At 37.0% G+C, this 19241-nt stretch overlaps 1 protein-coding gene across 4 annotated transcripts in view; it reads left to right on the top strand.

The window, feature by feature from the left end:
- The window catches only part of DMTF1 (cyclin D binding myb like transcription factor 1), a 44867-nt gene that overhangs the window by 23881 nt on the left and 1745 nt on the right, over positions 1–19241 (top strand). For 2 of the 4 annotated variants that reach the window (XM_082693185.1, XM_082693186.1), the window contains 10 exons: positions 5226–5383; positions 6525–6557; positions 7463–7572; positions 9490–9718; positions 10977–11128; positions 12388–12597; positions 15193–15278; positions 17498–17653; positions 18173–18547; positions 19081–19228. In XM_082693185.1, the coding sequence (XP_082549311.1) occupies positions 5226–5383; positions 6525–6557; positions 7463–7572; positions 9490–9718; positions 10977–11128; positions 12388–12597; positions 15193–15278; positions 17498–17653; positions 18173–18547; positions 19081–19228 (1657 nt within the window). The remainder of the gene's footprint in view (positions 1–5225; positions 5384–6524; positions 6558–7462; positions 7573–9489; positions 9719–10976; positions 11129–12387; positions 12598–15192; positions 15279–17497; positions 17654–18172; positions 18548–19080; positions 19229–19241) is intronic. The other 2 variants (XM_082693188.1, XM_082693187.1) reach the window with 1 other exon arrangement.

The following is a 19241-nucleotide window of genomic DNA, read 5'->3' as shown; positions in this document are numbered from 1 at the left end:
CAATTGCAAAAATCATCAAAGCATCATTGTATATACTTTATAAGGAGCTTTTCAGTAGTTTTTCTAATGGATGATTGGTTAATGTGTCATAGCTTCATAATTTTAAGGTGTATAATTATAGCCTATTTTTTAACGAATTTCAAATTTTTAGTTTAACACAACTTTACTGTGTTAGTCAACACCTGAAATTTAGGCAGATCCTAATAGCTTCTCAGAATCTTAAAGCTTTGTCTTTTCAAGCAGCCTATAAATTAGTTTATGCTTATATTGTCTAAAGTCTAAGATTCATGTCTTCTTTGAGTGTATTTACAACATGAGTCTACCCCTTTTTAAAAAAATGAATAATTTTAGTTCATTTTTCCATTGAGGCTTATATGTGGTTAGCTAAGTCATCCTTTTCATTAAATGTCTCTTGAATATAGTATTTTTGAGGTACTGGAGATATGAATTGCTATAATACACAGTGTTGGCTTTTAAAAGCCAGCAATTCATTTGGGAGTGTTAAAAGCAGGTGAAGAATAAGGCTTTGTACCATGTAAGTGATACATGTTGTGAATTCTGCATGAGATTGGAGAAGGAAGAGTATATTCTTAGGGTTAGGACAGTTATGGAAAATATTTGGAAGAGCAAGGATTTAAGTGGAGTCTTTTTTTTTTTTTTTTTTTAAGATTTTATTTATTTATTTTGACAGAAATCACAAGTAGGCAGAGAGGCAGGTGGGGGTGGGGGAAGCAGGCGCTGAGCAGAGAGTCCCATGGGGGGCCCAATCCCAGGACCCCAAGACCATGACCTGAGCTGAAGGCAGAGGCTTTAACCCACTGAGCCACCCAGGCGCCCCTATTTTTTTTTTTTGAGTGGAGTCTTCAAAGGAAGAGAACTTGGGCTAGAATGGGTCTGGAGGGAGCATGAGCAAATGCTGACCACCAAGGAGTCAAATGAAACTCAGAGCACATTAAATTAGTCCCTATAACTTGAAACAAGTAATTATCTGGAAACTTGGCTTTGAAGTCCAGTCCAAAGAAGTAGAACTGTCTTACAGGAAATGAGAAAAACTAGTAACTTAGTTGAGTGAGGGATTGGTGGAGTAGGTCTGTGCTCTTTTCAAGGGACTTTTTCTAGTAATTTGCTGACCATTCCCTTATTGGAGTTAGCGCATGTTTGAAATACAGACCATCAACATTGTTTGGGAATGGGACGTGTACAGCATTTATTTAACCATTCTATTGTTTGATACTTAAGTGGTTGATAAAATTTTTCACTGCTATAAAATATATTGGTGTCTAGAATGTCCATATTCCTAAACCTGATTTTAATCTGCATTGTTCCTGAGCTAAGCTCTGTAAACTCTAAGGAGTAAATTAAAAAACTTCAGTTCTTTGTTAATGAATAAAGATCCTTCCCACCAAACTAATATTTTTAAGAGAAACACAAATGCAGTGACCACTGAAAGTGTATGTCCACCGGCCACATAAACTTTTTAGTTAAAGCTTGAAAAATGCTGCAGGTTTATATTAGGGAGTAACAAATGATAAGAACTCTGAACTTTGGGAATTAAGCTGGTTTCTTGTCTAGGGGATTGGAGTTGATGGTTTTCAAGGACCCCTTCAATTCTGAGTAAAGAGCGGGAATGTGACTGATGCGAGATCTTTGAGATCTAAATCTTTTAGACTGATTTGAGATTGCTTGACTGGATGAGATAAGGACTTTGTAAAACTAGAGTGGTGGAAGAATTGGTAGATAAGCAGATGGTCGGTAAGGACACCTGGTGAGGGAAGAGGGAAAAGGAGGATTTGGAGTAACTTCAGGGTGTTTTATTTTGGATGCCTGGGAGAAGGAGGAATGGATTGGCAGAGATAGGAAACGTCCAAAAAGGCATACTGATCTTGGAAAAAGATACCTGGTTTGATAGTTGATCATGGTTTTTATTATGTGCTGCTGTTTAAGAACACTGGAGCCATATATAATATAATATATATATATATATATATATATTTTTTTTTTTTAAGATTTTATTTGTTTATTTGACAGAGAGACACAGCGAGAGAGGGAACACAAGCAGGGGGAGTGGGAGAGGGAGAAGCAGGCTTCCCGTGGAGCAGTGAGCCCGATGTGGGGCTCTATCCCAGGATCCTGGGATCATGACCTGAGCTGAAGGCAGCCGCCTAACAACTGAGCCACCCAGGCGCCCCATGTGGAGCCGTTTTTAAACCAATTAATTAGACATCAGATAAATGAAAGTATGATACAAGTGGAAAAAAAGACCAGAAGCATTTTCATCTCAGTATATGGTCATCCTGCAACACAGTGCCTTTCATATATTTAGATTTTAAATGTTAGATTTAATTATTTGCAGAACTGGAATAAGAGGATTTTAAATTCTAAAATTTTAGAAACTTGGGGCATCTAGCTGGCTCATTCAGTATAGTGTGACTCTTGATCTTGCAGTCATGAGTTTAAACCCCACATTGGGTGTAGAGCTGACTAAAAAAAAGGATTAATAGGGGGCGGCTGGGTGGCTCAGTGAGTTAAAGCCTCTCTGCCTTCTGCTCAGGTCATGATCCCCGTGTCCTGGGATTGAGCCGGCATAGGGCTCTCTGCTCAGCGGGGAGCCTGCTTCCTCCTCTCTCTCTGCCTGCCTTTCTGCCTACTTGTGATCTCTGTCTCTCTGTCAAAATAAATAAATAAAAATCTTTACCCAAAAAATAAATAAATAATAGAAAAATAAAATGTAGAAACTTTTTCCTGTGAAGTTTTATGCATTTCAAGGAATGTATAAAATGCACATCCGTGTAATTTTACCTCTTTTTGAAATTTATGTAAATAGTTTGATCCTCTGGGTGTTCTATAATTGGCTTCTATTGTTTATTATTTTGCTTTTGTGATCCATACCTGTTAATTTTTTTTTATTTAGCTGTATTTCATAATGCCAGTATAGATACTGTAAGTTATCCATGTGCAGTTAATGGTCCTTTGGGGTCTTTTGTTTTTTTGCTATGAATTTAAACAAATTTGATGGGTGTGAATGCTACTTTATTATGGATTTTAATTTGTATTCCTCTGATAACATACTTTTATATGCTTACTGGCCACTTTCTAGGTTTCCTCTTTGAAATTCTTGTTCGTTATTTGATCAGTTTTTTGCAGGGTTATCTTTTTCATTCTCTAGACATTCTTAATGTATGCTGGCTTTTTGTTTATTTGTCTGACAGGTATCTTGTCTCAATTCAGTAGCCTTTCTTTTCCTTTTCTGCGGGGGTCATTTGATGAAAAAGAATCTTAATTTCAATATCAAAATCATTTTTTACTTTTATATTTTATATGGTTATTTGGAAATCCTTCTCTGCTTCAAGGGCATAAAGATATTGCCCTATATATTGTCACATAAAAGTTCTATAGTTTTGTCTTTCATGTTGATTTTTTTTTTCCTAAAGCTCTGAGATAGGGTTTCACTATTGGGGTTTTTTTGTTGGTTTGTTTTGATTTTATTTTTGGTTTTATATGGAAGGCAGTTGTCCCAGCATTGCTATGGAATGTCCGTCTTCTTCCAATCTACAGTGTCCATTTTGTTCCAAATCAGGCTTCCACAAATCTTTGTAGGTTTCTAATTTGTTACCAGATTCTGTTTGTTGATACTTGGTACTAGTATAGATGACACTACCTAGAGAAATCACAGCATCTGATAGGGCAAGTCTCTTTATGAATGTCTTGCCCCTTTTTGACCCTTTGCTTAGAATCAAGTTGCAGAGAATGGAAAACTGTTGGAATTTTTATTGGACTGCACTGAATCTGTGTATCAATTTGAGGGTAATTAACATCTTTACAGTATTCCATTTTCCTATAGAGAACACTGTATACTGTCTGTTGTAGTGGCTTCCTGTTTAATGCCTTTGGTACTTTGTTTTCCTCCTTAAAGGACTTGTATAACTTGTCTAAGATTTAGTCCTGTTGCTTTTAATTTTGGTGATACTGTAAATGAGAACTTTTAAACGTTTTTTGATCTTTGTATAGAAATGCAAATAACTTTGTATATTGATTTTGTAATGAGAATTTGCTACTCATTTAAGTTTCTACATATATAACACCTGTAAATGATTTCTCTTTTTCGACCTGTGCTTTTTATATATTTTCTTTTATTAGGTTATCAGCAAATCCAAATTCACTAGGAGTGTAATTATGAATGTTCTATGTTACAAATGTTCTTTCCACATCTATAGCTATTTACACTTTTTCCGTAAATTTAATAATTAATGCTATAATAATATTTTTTTTAATTAACACAAAATTCCTGGAATAAGCTTACCATCTGTATCCATCTGTATTGATTACTGACCTTCTTATACATTGCTGGTGCTCAATATTTTAGGGACTGGGGTATCTGTGTTAGAGAACGAACTTACCTAAAAATTCTTTTCTGAAACTGTCCTTGTCTGGTTTTGCTGTTGAGTTTATAGTAGCCTAATAAAACAAATGAGGAAGTGTTCCCCCTGTTTTTTTATACCCTAGAATAGTTTAAAATCAGAATGATGTTTCTCTTGATTGTTTGGTAGGATTTACCTATGAAGTCATGTGGGCCTGGTATTTGCATTGTGAAAAAATATTAATAACTATTAAATTTTCTTGGTGGTCTGTGCTTATTAGATTTTCTATCTCTTCCTGAGTCTGTTTTGGTAAGTTGACTTTTTCTAGGAGTTTATTCATTTTATGTAAGTTTTCAAATTTATGGCCATAGAATTTTCATAATGTTCAACTGTCTAATCTCTGTAGCATCTCTACTTAGGCCCCATTTTTTCATTTCCAGTGTTTTGTCTTTTAGTTTTGCCATAGTTTATCTTTTCATATTTTATTAGTCTTTATGAGTCTTTTCAAAGTACCATTTTTTAGCATTGTTTATAGTTTCTGTTACTTATTTGATTCCTAATTCTGTTAATTTTATTCTTGTGATTTTCTTCTTTCTTTAGATATTAATTTTTTTATAATTTTAAAAGGTGTTGACACAACATGACTTTATGAATTTAGTAGTTTATTTTTGGAGCATTTAAGTATCACTTTATTATCTCTTGAAACATTTTAAAGTTTATATTGACTTATTAATGAATTAGCAATACATATATTTTTCTAAATGCCATTGATGATCTTGAAAATAAAAAAACAACTTTTAAAAAGCATAGTATATCCATATGCATTTTATCAGAAATCCCTAAATCAAAGAAATGTAACCCATTTAGGCACGCGGAATAAAAGATGCTACAGAAATCATCTTTGAGATGTCAAAAGACGAAAGAAAAGATTTCTACAGGACTATAGCATGGGGTCTGAACCGGCCTTTGTTTGCAGTTTATAGAAGAGTGCTTCGCATGTATGATGACAGAAACCATGTGGGAAAGTATGAAAACTTGTAATGCTGCATGTTTTCATGTAATTAGGAGAAATATTTAAAGAGCTATCTTTTTTAAAAAATATGAGCAGAATTTTAATTGGAAACAGCTATGAATTACTGTTTGCTGTGTTAATATTTTTTTCCCCCAGGTCCATGTTGTAACTATGGAAATCTCATTATAATAAGGCCTCTTAGAACTTAGAATCTCAATCACCTTATATGTCAGAGTTTAGACTTAGCTATCTTCATTCAAAGTCTGCTATATAATAAAGTCACATTATAATAAAAAATATTATAGTGGGTAAAGATTTAGGAGGTGTGAGGAAAAAACCCCTCTAAATTCATTGGTAACATCATTCCTATTTTTTTATAGTATAGCATTTCCTAGGTTAGTGACCCTTTTTTTATCTTTTTAAATAAAACCAGAATGGAAAATAAATAAATTTCTAAATACAATGCCTGGATTTCTGTTATAGGTAACATTTAGGGGAAGGCATCTTTTTTTTTTTTTTTTCAGTGCAATGATTCTTTGGTGTTACTGACTTTTTTAATTTCCCTTTGGGAATTTTAGGTAGTCATAATATGGCTTATTAGGTACTGCTTTTAAAAAGAACATTGCATTGGCTGTATTGAGTACTTACCCTCTAAAGAAAAAGAGCCTTTACATTGGAGCAAGAGTCTGGGAGGTGTCGATGCTTGGGTAGGGGAAATGAGAAGTTTTTTAAATTTTTTGGTGCCTTGTAACAGTTTACTATAGATTTGCATTTTGGCTCTGGTTTACAGTGTCATACATAAGTCTTTCAGAATAACTACAATATTAGAGGGCCTGAAACCAGTCTTCAAATAAAGGAAGACTTAAAGTGGAATAGGAGCAAGTACATTTTAAGTGTTGAATTTTCCTAGAGAAAAATGTACATTGCTCACTTTTATTATAGCTAAAAGTATTTTTTTATCAAAAAGAAGATAGAAGCATCAGTTTTAATTTTTAGTAATTTACTTTGAAGTTGGTTACTTTTAAAATATTTTCAGTGTGCTAAGTGACTTAACATTTGGCTCCCTCAGTAAAATTCTGATTTTTATTAAGTTTTTTTTTTTTTAACATTCTTTGTTTTAATCGATCTTTTTAAAAATTTCTTTAAATTTCTAGATACACACCTGAAGAAATTGAAAAGCTCAAGGAGTAAGTTAAAAAAATTTTTTTCTTTTCCTGAATTTTGATAGTTGGGTTTTAACTTTTTTAATACCTTTGTTTTTTCTAAACTTTTACTTTGAAACTGTCAAGAGATTTTTAGTAGACTGGTGTAATTTAATCCTGCTATTAAGCATGATTGACCATAAAAAGAAATTTTCAGGTCCATACTTCCACAGAGTAGCCACGCCCATAAATTTCGTCTTTTCCTTAGTGAGTTGCTGAATTAAGTGTGTCCTCAGACCACTAGTAAGGGTTACAGAAGAGATTAGATGGCCATTCTTGGTGGCCTGAAGACTAAATACTGGGCTTAGAAACCAGGATCAAAACCAGGGCTATGCTACATGCTTAGTTTAGAATGGTGACTTAGCAAATGTTGCACTTAATGTCTGGGCGGACTCTTACTTTATGAAGGCAATTTTGCAGGAAAAATAATTTTGCTTTGTTGAGTAGGGCCCTAAAGTATGGGTTGATGGATTGTATGGACCATGGAAAAAATTAAAGGTTGATCCTCTTTATGGTGATAGCAGCTTAGGAAACTTTTTCAGATGTCTGAGAAGAGCTTGTTAGGCGTGCTCAAAGGGAACAATCTGGGGATTGCCTGGGAGATTGTGTCAGTAACCTGAGGGGAAATTTGGTCTTTTTTGAACACATATCCAAGTTACTTATTTCTTCTCTGACCCAGGAAAAAGGCAATTGCTGCCTGTTTTTTTTTCACCCACAGACAACTGTGGACCCCAAAAAAAGGCCACACTTTCAAACTTTGGCTCTCAAAGTATTGCTGCCCACAACTTCCAAACCAGTCAAATGGGAAGAAGAAGAATGAAGAATAAATGATGAAATTAAAAGGGAGAAAACAGTTGAACCCAATGCTGATTGGCAGACTCTTGTTTTAGGCTCCGGATAAAGCATGGCAATGACTGGGCAACAATAGGGGCGGCGCTAGGAAGAAGCGCGTCTTCCGTCAAAGATCGGTGCCGACTGATGAAGGATACTTGCAACACAGGTATACTATGAGCGCTGCCGCGGGGCCGCTCTTATCTCCATCAGAGCTTCCCGCCCCTTCTCATACTGCTTTCTCTTCTCTTCCGGAAAGCAATTTGTCATTCGCTCGAGTTCACATTGTATTTTCTAGTCTTCCTTTATCTTCGTGCCTTGTAGGCCCGAGTAAGCCTTCATTTTTCTGCCTTTGTGCGAGGTGACATTGTTCACAGGGACGCATTGCCTCTGTTTCAGAGGTTTTAGATGTAGCATGTTTCCATTTTGTAGCAATGCAAAACTGCTCCAGTTGGGAAAGTTTTTATTATTAAGGCTTACATAACAGGAAGTTTTAATTTAAACCCATCTAACTGTTGAGCTTCTGTAAACAACACCTTATCAACTTCATGTTACTAGAAAAAAACTTTAGTTCCGGCAGTTCCCAGCTTAAGTTACCTTTCAGTGCTATGGCTCTGTTTTGCTTATTTCAAGCAAGTAAGTATATTTTTCTATAGAAAAAAACTTGTCATTAGTGTTTCAGTCTCTGGTACAGACAACAAATGCCTATTTAACTCTTAGTATATACAGATGCACTGATGATACTGTTAATCCTAACCTCTGTGACCAATAACAGTATTGAGGCTCTGGCACCAGCTCTCACATAACTTTCTGAGCTTGAGTTTCCTCGAAAATGAAAAGGTTAGAATAGGTGATCTGTAGTTCTCATAAATGAGAAGGAAAGTAAGATAGTTCCATTTTAGCCTTAAAATTTTCTGAAGGAGCCACAGTCTGTGCTCAGTCTTTTAGTAAGAAAAGTGGTTCTCAAGTTAAGCTTAACCTTCCTGGTTGTATGTTTTCCATTTTCACCTCCCTACCCTGCCAGAGTGGAATCGGGGAATATCTCCTGCTTAATCATTGACTCCACCAGCCCTGTGACCTGCAAGACAGAGAGAACATAAACCCCTCCAACTCTGTCATTCTGTGTTAATGATAGCTTAATGAATGAAACAAGAATAGGAGCTCTAGATAATAGAATTTGGCCCAGAGTTTTTAGGTAAGGCCCTGTGAGTACCGTTTGCTGCCATGCTAAAGTAGAAGCAGGACTTTGTCTTGAATATATGGTATCCAGAACTGTGCTTAGCGCATAATAGAAGGTCCAATAAGTATTTGTTGAATGAATGACTCCCTGATGCAAGCACACAGCTCTTTTGAAATTTTCTAACCTTTTTAGCTACTAGTAACAAAATGGAAACAGAAGTGAAAGGAGTTTTAAAAAAAACACACACACACAAAACTGTTTTTATGCTCAAGTTCCTTAAGAAAAGACCAAGCGGATCATTTGGTATCATTACTGGTTTATGGCTTTGGGAAAACCTGGAGTAAAATCATGTGTGAATACCAGTCTCAGACTTCTGTGCTGTCATAGTTTCTTAGAGTTGGGCTGGTAGGGAAAGGAGATGGTATAAACCTAGTTTCCATTTTACTAAAGTGGGTAGGAGCCCATAGGAGTTGCTCCATTTGTCTCATCATTCATTCCTCTGGTGAGGGATCTCTTAGCCACATCACTTCTGCAGAGCAGGGAATTCTAGACAAGACTAAGGAAAAATTTTGTGAGGTTTTGTGTCCATCTTGCCACCATGAAGCTCTTCCCACTTAGGTTTAGTGCATCTGACAGTGTATAATTCTTTCTAGGTATGTACTGGGTAGTTTTTCTTTCCTTAGGAGTCAGTCAGTGTTTTTCATCAGGATTCTGTATTTGCTTTTGTATCAAGAACCTTCCTGGCCTAGTGAAACGTAGTTGTCTTAGTAGATACATGCAGTGTCCTTCCCCAGAGTCATTCAGAAATAACTTACTGGCGGCGTTCTTGCGTACTTCCCATCAGGGCTGCATCTGATTTGCAAAATAGAAGATAGCAGTAATAGTCTGATGATCTCCTTCTTTCAGGGAAGTGGACAGAAGAAGAGGAAAAGAGACTTGCAGAGGTGGTTCATGAATTGACAAGCACTGAGCCAGGTGACATAGTGACACAGGGCGTGTCATGGGCAGCTGTGGCAGAGCGAGTGGGTACCCGCTCAGAAAAGCAGTGTCGTTCTAAATGGCTCAACTACCTGAACTGGAAACAGAGTGGAGGAACTGAATGGACCAAGGAAGATGAAATCAATCTCATCCTCAGGTTTGTGTTCTAAGTCCTTTAAAGACAAAAGCTGCTTAATAGCAGTAGGTGGCTTGATTGATGTTTCCTCTTTTGGTTTCCTTAGATGCCTAATGTCTGAAAAGCATCCTTTCCATAGAGAATGGGTCCACGGAGGATCCTTCAGACCCTATGCATTTCATATTGAGCTCTTTTGTTTTGTTTTATGTTTGTTCCTTTTTAGTGGATTTAGTGCTCGTGCAAAGTACCAGATTGAAGGCGTGGAGACTGAAGTCCTCTCTCTCCCCACAGAACAGGTATGGCACAGACAGTGGCATTGCAGCCTGCCACTGTCCACCAATGTGCCTCAGTGCTAGCAGAGGGGCAGCGTGTGCAGGGGAAGAGGGCGATTCAGTCTCCATGCCCTTCAATCTTGGGTGACTGTGCTAAGATTGCCAAGCAGGGGGCCCAGGTTACAGTTACCCCACACCTTCACACTGGACCCAGTCAGGTGCTTCCATGTCATACGTATCCAAAAATAGCTTTAAGGTAATAATTCTGAGCTTTTTTTTTTCTTTTTTTTTTTTTTTTTTTTCTTTTTTTTAAGTTAGTTATTACAACCATTCAGTGACTCGAGGCAGAAATACCAGCAAGGACATGTTTGAGACATCAAAGTAATAAAAGCTCCTCCCTCCTGAAAATCAACATCATCATGACAGTTGAAGCTGGAGAACAAATATAGATCACTCGTACCCCAAATCTAGTGAAACTATTAAATTAGTGGTTTTTGTTTTGGTTGCTGCTGGAGTATTGTTTTTGTTTTTATCATTTTATTTTGGGTTTTGTTTTTAATATACTTGTTTCAACTAGTCATCTGCAAATAGCTCATTTCTAAATGTTTTTATTTATTACAGATAGGGAAAAGGTCAGATCTAGGAAATAACTTGCTATGGCACACTGTAACACATTACAAAACACTTTTCCACTAACACTGTTCTTACCCTGTTCTAACCTTTAGCTACTCCCTTGCCTTTACAGTGTTTCATTGGCTTCTGACCGTTTATAGTCTGGCCCATTCCTTGTACCATTAACAAAAGGCTCTTGATAGTGCTAGGTCATAGCTCCTAGCTGTGGGGGCAGTTCTGCACCCTTGCAGTCCTTTCCCATGCAATTAACAGTAGCATCTCCATGACATAAGCTGCTGTCCCCTTTATTGCCAGTGCCATCATGTGTAGTCAGGGAAGGGTTCTTCCAGAGAAATAAATTAACATCTAACAGATGTTTATTTTGTAACCTGTAGGATAGCAGAGCTTGATGTAGCTGATGAAAATGACATCAACTGGGATCTGTTAGCGGAGGGATGGAGCAGTGTCCGTTCACCACAATGGCTTCGAAGTAAATGGTGGACCATCAAAAGGCAGATTGCAAATCATAAGGATGTTTCGTTCCCTGGTAATGTATTTTTTGCTTCTTAAGTCCTTCCCTTGTCTTACCATATTTACTCCTCAGGACTTAGAGGTCAGACGTTCTTTGCCTCAGCTAAAGAGATATGAATCTTAGTAGATCTTCACTGAAACAGCTCTATTTCTTTGGCTAACTGTCTTTCCTTCCCTTAAGAAGAGTTGATGTGATGTGTAATTCTCAAAGCACCTAAGATGAAAATAGACATATTTACATACATTCTTGTTCTCATACAACTGTGCAGAAAATGATTTTACATATTGTGTACAAAAATGTATTTCTGAAAACTTAGGTTTAAATCAACTTTTAAGTGTTGAAGAACTTCACATAATTGGGTTTGTCATTCAGAGATTTTCTTCGGTGGTTTTATAGTATAAAGACTGTAAATTCATAATTCATTAATGATGTAAATCTAGACATCCTAAGTTGGGTTTGCTTAAAAGTGAGGCACAAGCATGTTTGTCCCTTCATTGCCTGCTTTGCACTCAGGTATGAAACTCAGATGTACAGTTCATTTAATTAAAGGCAGTCAAATTCATGCCCCTTGATATAGTGCTCCAACTTCCATTTCTCCAAAGGAAAATTAAATACTGAAGAACTGTGGCTCTATGAAAATAAGATTTTTAAAAAATTAAGTCCATAGTTGTAAATTTATAAATCTAACATTAAAACCAGAAAAGTGAATGAATACTAATGTGACAGAAACCCACCCATATTGCAGTTACCACCTGAAAGGACTGATAGGAGGGGGGCAAGTCTAGATTTGACTTTCCTGCACAAGAATTCAAGGTGGTTACATATTACTGTTTGGAAAAGATGAGCCTGCTACTCTCGAGTTGTGAGTTCAACTCACAGCCAGCTGACTAAGGAAGTAAGCTATTTTGCATTAACAGTATTCTCCCAAAATAAGAATTTTATCCTGGAGCCCTAAGACATAACAAAGGTCTTATTTTCATGTTCCTCACAATGGCGCCTTTTTTTTTTTTTTTTTTTTTTTTAATGTATCTTAGGTGGCAAGAATAACATTGTGTTAGGAATTTTTTAAATTTCTTGTGATGGATAATGTTTCCAGAAATTTCCAGACAGGTTATAGCTTTAAAATATTTTTATTGTTATTTTGCTGAGATCTCACATGCAGTGTGCAGTTATTTATTCCAAATACTTCCCCTCCTTACCCCCACCTCCCCTGCTGCTTAGATGGTGGTCTGTCGGAGAATCAATGTTCTTTTTGTCTACCCATCTCCCTTCAGTCTTAATAAAGGGTCTTAAACAGTTACATGAGAATCAAAAAAACAACCCAACGCTTTTGGAGAATAAATCAGGATCTGGAGTTCCAAACAGTAATTCCAATTCCAGTGTACAGCATGTTCAGATCAGAGTCGCCCGCTTGGAAGACAATACAGCCATCTCTCCAAGCCCCATGACAGCCTTGCAGATTCCAGTCCAAATCACTCATGTCTGTAAGTGTCTATTGGAGACTCCTTGCTCTTGGACCTCTATGATTTGGTAATGGCTCTAATACCTTTCATTCTTCCAGAATGTTGACAGAAATTTGTGCAGTTTGACAGAGGCAGTCTAAGGCATTTTATGTTCATTAGCTTAATTAATGTTTGCACAAAAGATGAGTGTGTGACAGAGCTTCCCAACCATAATAAACCATTTTAAATCCTCTTACTTTTAGAGTTCACAAAGAATTAATGATTAATAGACTACTACCTAAGATCAGTTGGACAAGGAAATAGAGTTCCTAAGGTGGCACATCATTTGTAATAATTAACCAGAGACACACAGATTGGGGGTGGATTTGAAGTCATGTGTAGAAGAAATGAATTTGAGGAGATTGAGATTTTCTTCAAGAAGAGCCAGTTTTCCTTTGGGAACTATTTTATCCTTTTTTTTTTTTTTTTTAGCCTCTTATATTTTTTCAGTTTAATGAGATTATGAGAACCGAATAGTTGTTACGGGGAAAGGATTTGATAGTTCTGCCTTTTTTTCCATGACAGAGTAACAGAAAAGAAGTGCGAATAAAATCCTCAGAACCAGATGATTCTTCACTTTTTTCTCGTTTCTTTTGTCTACCTAAATGCTCTGCCTATGGAAGGGACATTGCCAAAAGTATACCAACTGCTGTATGTTATTCTCAACCAGGGGATTATTAGCATTTTGAGTATATAACTGATTGTTGGCAGGTGCTGTCCTACACACTGCAGGATGCTCAGTGTCCCTTGACTCACCCACAAAATGCCAGTAGTGCTTCCTAATCATTATGGCAAATAAAAAACCCAAGGATTTCCAAAGGTACCCTATGACACCATTTTGAGAATCAGTGGGCTGCCTCTTGGTCATGGTGACACTACATACACCCATATATCCAGTGACTATCAAGGTTACCTTGGAGACCTTTAAAATGATCATGCCTGTCTTAAAATTCTAATTCAAGTTTGGTTATTTGCTTTAGCTTTCTACCAGTGTAATAAAGCATGAAGAACTTTTTTTAGCCCTCTGCTTACTTAACTTTATAACCTGAAGAATTGCAAAAACTGGTCCGATATAAATATGCGAGCTGCTGTTGGTTATAGATTGTGCACAGAGATTGTTAGAACTTCCCTTGGCTGTTGGGGTGACTGTACTTACTGGGAATGCAGACACTGGTACCTTAATATTCACAGGATGGTTTTTTAAAAATATGTAGAATAATTTTATTTCTTCCAGCAAGAAATGTTAGTAAGAGTTTTATACCGTATCAGTTATTCTTTGCATTTAGGCTTAAATCTCATATGATTGTTCCTTCCTTTGTTAGGAGTCAGGGACTCACAAACTTTAGAGCCAGAATAGTAAATATAAACATGTTAAACTTTGCCGCCCACATAGGTCTTTGTGGGATTTTCTGGGTTTTAAACAATCCTTAAAAAATGTAAAAACCAAAATAATTAAAAATGTAAAAACCATTCTTAGTCTTTGGCCACAATTTGTCCCTGCTCAGTTTGCTTACCCATGACGAAAATTATTTATCTGGAATCCCTTTAAATTATTCTAGGTTTGATCTTAAGATTCCATCAACTAGAGAAATAGTAACATGAATCAAGTGCACTTTTTTGAAAGGTGTCTCATATCCTTTCCCACTGAAAAGTATTTTAAGAATAAACACTACACATTGCAAGATGATTCCAAGTCATTTTTCACATGGATTTATCTAGAGGTGCAGTTGAGATCCCATTTCATCCAGTTACTCTTAATTCCTTATAACCTTGATCGGGTGTGACCAACGCTATTCAGTCTTCCAAATGTGTCCTTCTGAAATAGGACTACCTTTGTTTTGGGGTTTTTTTTTTTTTTGTTTTGGGGTTTTTTTTTTTTTTTTTTTTTTTTTTTTTAAGATTTTATTTGAGAAAGTGGATGCGCACAAACCAGGGGTGGGAGGGGGTGGATTACAAAGGGCAGACTCCCTGCTGAGCAGACACTTAACCAGCTGAGCCACCCGGGGGGCCCTGGAAATATTTCATGTTTGTGGTTCCTCCTAACGACTACATGAGGTAGGCAGGACAGATAAAGTCTCTGAACACTAACACTAGCAGGTACAAAGCACGCCGTTGGCTCAGGTTTACATGGCCCAAGAGTAATGCTGCTAAACTGAAGCCTGGTGTTTGGGGACTCCCATTCCAGGAACCTATACTGCTTATCAGAATGTCCAGGAAATTTTATTTTTTACCAAGTTCCTGTTGACTTGTAAATTAGCCTTAGTGTATTACTCTCACTTCTAATACTAGAAATATTTTGTGATCGCTGTCAAGGGTTAGCAGGTACTGTCTCTGAACAGCTAGTCAATTCTGCCTTTACAGTGCAAAAGCAGCTGTGGAACATAAACAGGTATGGCCGTTTTCCTGTAATACTTTTCACAAAAACTGGTAGTGGGCTGGATTTGGCTTTGAGCCAGCCCCTAATGGGTGCCATCCCAGATAAGATTGCTTCTCATAAGAAATTTAAATGGTTTCTAGGCAAATTATTCACTATGAGATTATGTGTTTTATTTACTGTTGTCTTTGTTCCTACCACAGCTACAACAGAGTCCCCTGCTGCTACTGTTGACTCGGAAACAATAACACTAAACAGTGGAACACTACAGGCATTTGAGATTCTTCCAGTGAGTAACACTTCACAAAAGATAAAGTGGTCATTTTATGCATAAGAAAAACCACTGGTTTTAGCACTGTTATATGAACAAATGAACTAAAAACATGATTGGCATTCAGTGCAACTATGCCCATGTTTCTGCAGCCAGATGATTAAATGAGGACATACATCAGGACTTTCCCCTTTTTCTTCCTCTGTATAGGTTTAAACCAATAATGTGCTCTTTTTACATATGAAAAGTGACAGGGCTTAATGAGGAGGATGCATGTATGACTTTGTATTGATAAACAAATACTATATATAACCAAAAAGTTTACTGTACTGGCAGCCCTTGGGGATACAGAATTTAAAAGTCCCAGTCCTAAATAGTGTAGCTACTTTACAAAAGAATCTTGAAGTTCCTAGAAAGGTAAAAAAGTATAGTTAATATCTGTGCCAATTCTAATCCAAGGTTTACGTAAAAGAAATGAAAACATGTCTGCATAAACGTGTACATGAATGTTCCTCTTCCTAATAATCAAAAAGTGGAAACCCAAATGGCCATCCACTGACAAATGGATATATAAAATGTGCTGTCACCATACAATTAAGTAATACATGCTCCAAGGGTGAACCTTGAAAATGTTATGCTAAGTGAAACTAGCTACAAAATACCACATAGTGTTTGATTCCCATTTATTTGAAGTGTCTAAAATAGACAAATCCATAGAGACAAAAAGAGGAATGGTTGCCTATGCTAAGAGGTTTGGGGGAGCAAAGGTCCAAGATTGCTAATTTGAAGAAAGGGGGTTTCTCGTAGAATAACTTTTTAAGTCCTCAAATGGTAATACCCAGAATTAGCTTATTTTTCAGGAAAAAAATATAAAGTAGGTTTTATTTAAATTATGTCAAGGTTTATTTGCTGTGAAAAACAGGGGCTGTTAGTACAAAAGTTTATCCTCTGCACAAGTTACATCTCATGAGGATAGCCAGTGTGGCTGAAGGTTCTCTTTTAGAACAACTTTGGAATTTCTGCTAGCAGTTTACTTAACCAAAGCTTCCGCTTCCTAATCCTGTAGTCTCCACATTAGGGATGTATAATAGCCTTTGTCACAGGTTGATAACTTTATTTTGTCACCTCCCCTCTTCCCCCTGGCCAAATAATTGTATTTAGAGTATGTGTTCAGGTTTTTACTTACTTGGGTCACAAATATTTAAAGATTTCCATCCTAATTTATTAATAAAGGATGATAGTGCCTCAGCTTCAAAAAAAAAAAATCATGAACATTAGAGGAACTTAAGTAAATTAAGATGCATATATATAAAGTATTTACTGTCTGACCACATCTAATTTACTGAAGGTTGTGTTGTAAATGATCAGCTTTTACTTTTATGGAGAGGGAGGAAAGAAACTGAATCTTATTGTGTGCCAGGCGCCATTTACTAATAATTTGTAATGCCCACAACCGCTTCCCTGAGATAGTTATTTATGCCTGCTTTAGCAATAAGGTTCATTGAGCTGGTCCCAGGAGAGCTGTTGTAACATTAGTACACAGGACCACAGGCTCTAGGATTTCAACATCACCCTTTAAGTGCAAATACCTTCCCTTTGGGATAGTAGGATAAACTGAACTCAAATTATCAAATGTAGAAGCTTATGACGGTGAAGGGCTTATTGGCATTGAATAGTTCTGTTACAGTTCTGTGAAACATAATAAGATAAATGTATTGTCCATCAAATACTTTTTGTCATTCACAACACTAATTACTATCTCTATACATTTCTCCTTAGTAGAAGAAGTATTTCGTAAAATTTTACTATGAAAAAAATCTTTTCAGCGCTGCTGTAGTAGTAACTTTTCAAAAATGGAGAGAGTGGCAGTTCTTTATGTTCTAGGTAGACGTGAAGGAAGACAGTGTGCGAGTCACTGCACTGGACACAGAGGCTTATGCTACCATGTCTTGGTGCCTTGAAATAAATGGCTAAGACAGTACCACAGAAATACATGGGAGTGAAGGGCAGGATCAAGGTCTGGCCTTGCCTCTCTGTTAAATCTCTAAGACAAATATAAGGACAAGTCAATATTATACTCTTCATTTTATTACTTGAGGGCACCTTCAGGATTGGGAAGTACATTTGTGCCGAGTATATTAAAGATCCCTTTTTGGATATAAACCTAGACTTAATAAATAAGCTTATTTACTCAGTCTATTGCACCTGTGTCATTCTTAATTTTTTTTTTCCTTTAGTCTTTCCATTTACAGCCCACTGGCACTCCAGGTACCTACCTACTTCAGACAAGCTCAAGCCAAGGCCTTCCCCTCACTCTGACGGCTAGTCCCACAGTAACCTTGACAGCTGCTGCTCCTGCTTCTCCTGAACAGATCATTGTCCACGCTTTATCCGTATGTTACGTCAATTCCTTAATTTTTCTAGTTTCTGTAAAGAAGACTGTATGATGTCACAGAAGCTTTTTGTTTTTAATACCATGAGAGAACCCAGATGCCTTCAATAATAATAGGTCTAGGGGGGAAATGATTATGTTCTCTGTTTAAGTGTTTATCTACATGTAGGGACCAGGACTAATTGATAACAGAGTTTAAGAACCAGAACTAATGTAGTCCATGTATTTAAACAATTTCTCCTACTGCTGTTGTCTCAGGAACATAGTTTTACACCATCACTCTGCCTTCACTGAGGCATAACCCTTAATCCCATGTGTCTCCTTCCATGAGATGGAATGATGGGGATGAGGGGTCCTAGAAAAACAGTGGTAAGAACACTGCAGTTCCAGAGGTAAGAGAACAGGGGAGGGGACAGTAGGGTACCACCTGTAAATTATAAATGATAATTGTCGCTTATAACTGAAGTCTGGTAGGGATTTTCTCATTTTGCCACTGATCGTTTTCTTTGACATTTTATAGCCAGAACATTTGTTGAACACAAGTGACAACGTCACGGTGCAATGTCACACACCACGAGTCATCATTCAGACCGTTGCCACAGAGGACATCTCTTCTTCCATATCCCAAGCAGAACTGACAGTAGATAGTGATATTCACTCATCTGATTTTCCTGAGCCTCCAGATGCCCTAGAAGCAGACACTTTCCCAGATGAAATTCATCAGCCTAAGATAACTGTAGAGCCATCATTTAATGATGCTCATGTATCCAAATTCAGTGACCAAAATAGCACAGAACTGATGAATAGTGTTATGGTCAGAACAGAAGAAATCTCTGACACCGACCTGAAACAAGAGGAGTCGTCTTCTCCTTTAGCCCGTGCTTATGTTACTGAGGTAAGTTGCAATTAAGGGAACAGCCTTCTTGCTTGAGCCTTAAACCTTCAGTTTGGAAAAAGCCTAGCAATAATTTATGGGGCGGGGGGAGAGGGGGTCTCCATTAATTTCCTTTTTCCTCTGGACACAAAATCAAATGCATATTCCACCTGTGACCTCACAAGTATGAGATAGCTGTGTTGCACAGCCTTAGCACCAAAACTTTTCCCCCATACCCTTCCAAAAGATTGAGAACTGTTTGTTGGGACCTATAGAACCATTTTCAGGAGAGTGGTTCAGGAGAGTGGTCTTTGTGTGGTACAGGTTAGTAACCTTCCTTAATAACCTTCCAGCATAACAGCATTGTTCTTCTACATTCAGGCTTCTGTTAAGTTCTGTCTTGTGCATTTTTCAGCTTTAATTTTCTTTTCTTTATTAAATGGGATAATGTTGGAATATGAAGTTCTTTTAAAGCTAAATGTGTTTGGAATCTTTAAAGAAAACTAAAAAATAGGAGTCAGAATGTCTTTTTTTTTTTAATTGCCACTGTTTAGGATCTAGAGTCTCCTACCATAGAAGAACAAGTTGATCAAACCACCATAGATGATGAAACCATCCTTATCGTTCCTTCACCACATGGCTTCATCCAGGCATCTGATGTTATAGATACTGAATCTGTCTTGCCTTTGACAACACTAACAGGTACTATAATAGA

This window comes from Mustela nivalis (assembly GCF_964662115.1).
Source record: "Mustela nivalis genome assembly, chromosome: 12".
Taxonomy (NCBI): Eukaryota; Metazoa; Chordata; class Mammalia; order Carnivora; family Mustelidae; genus Mustela; species Mustela nivalis.
This window is presented reverse-complemented; position numbering and strand designations above follow the sequence as displayed.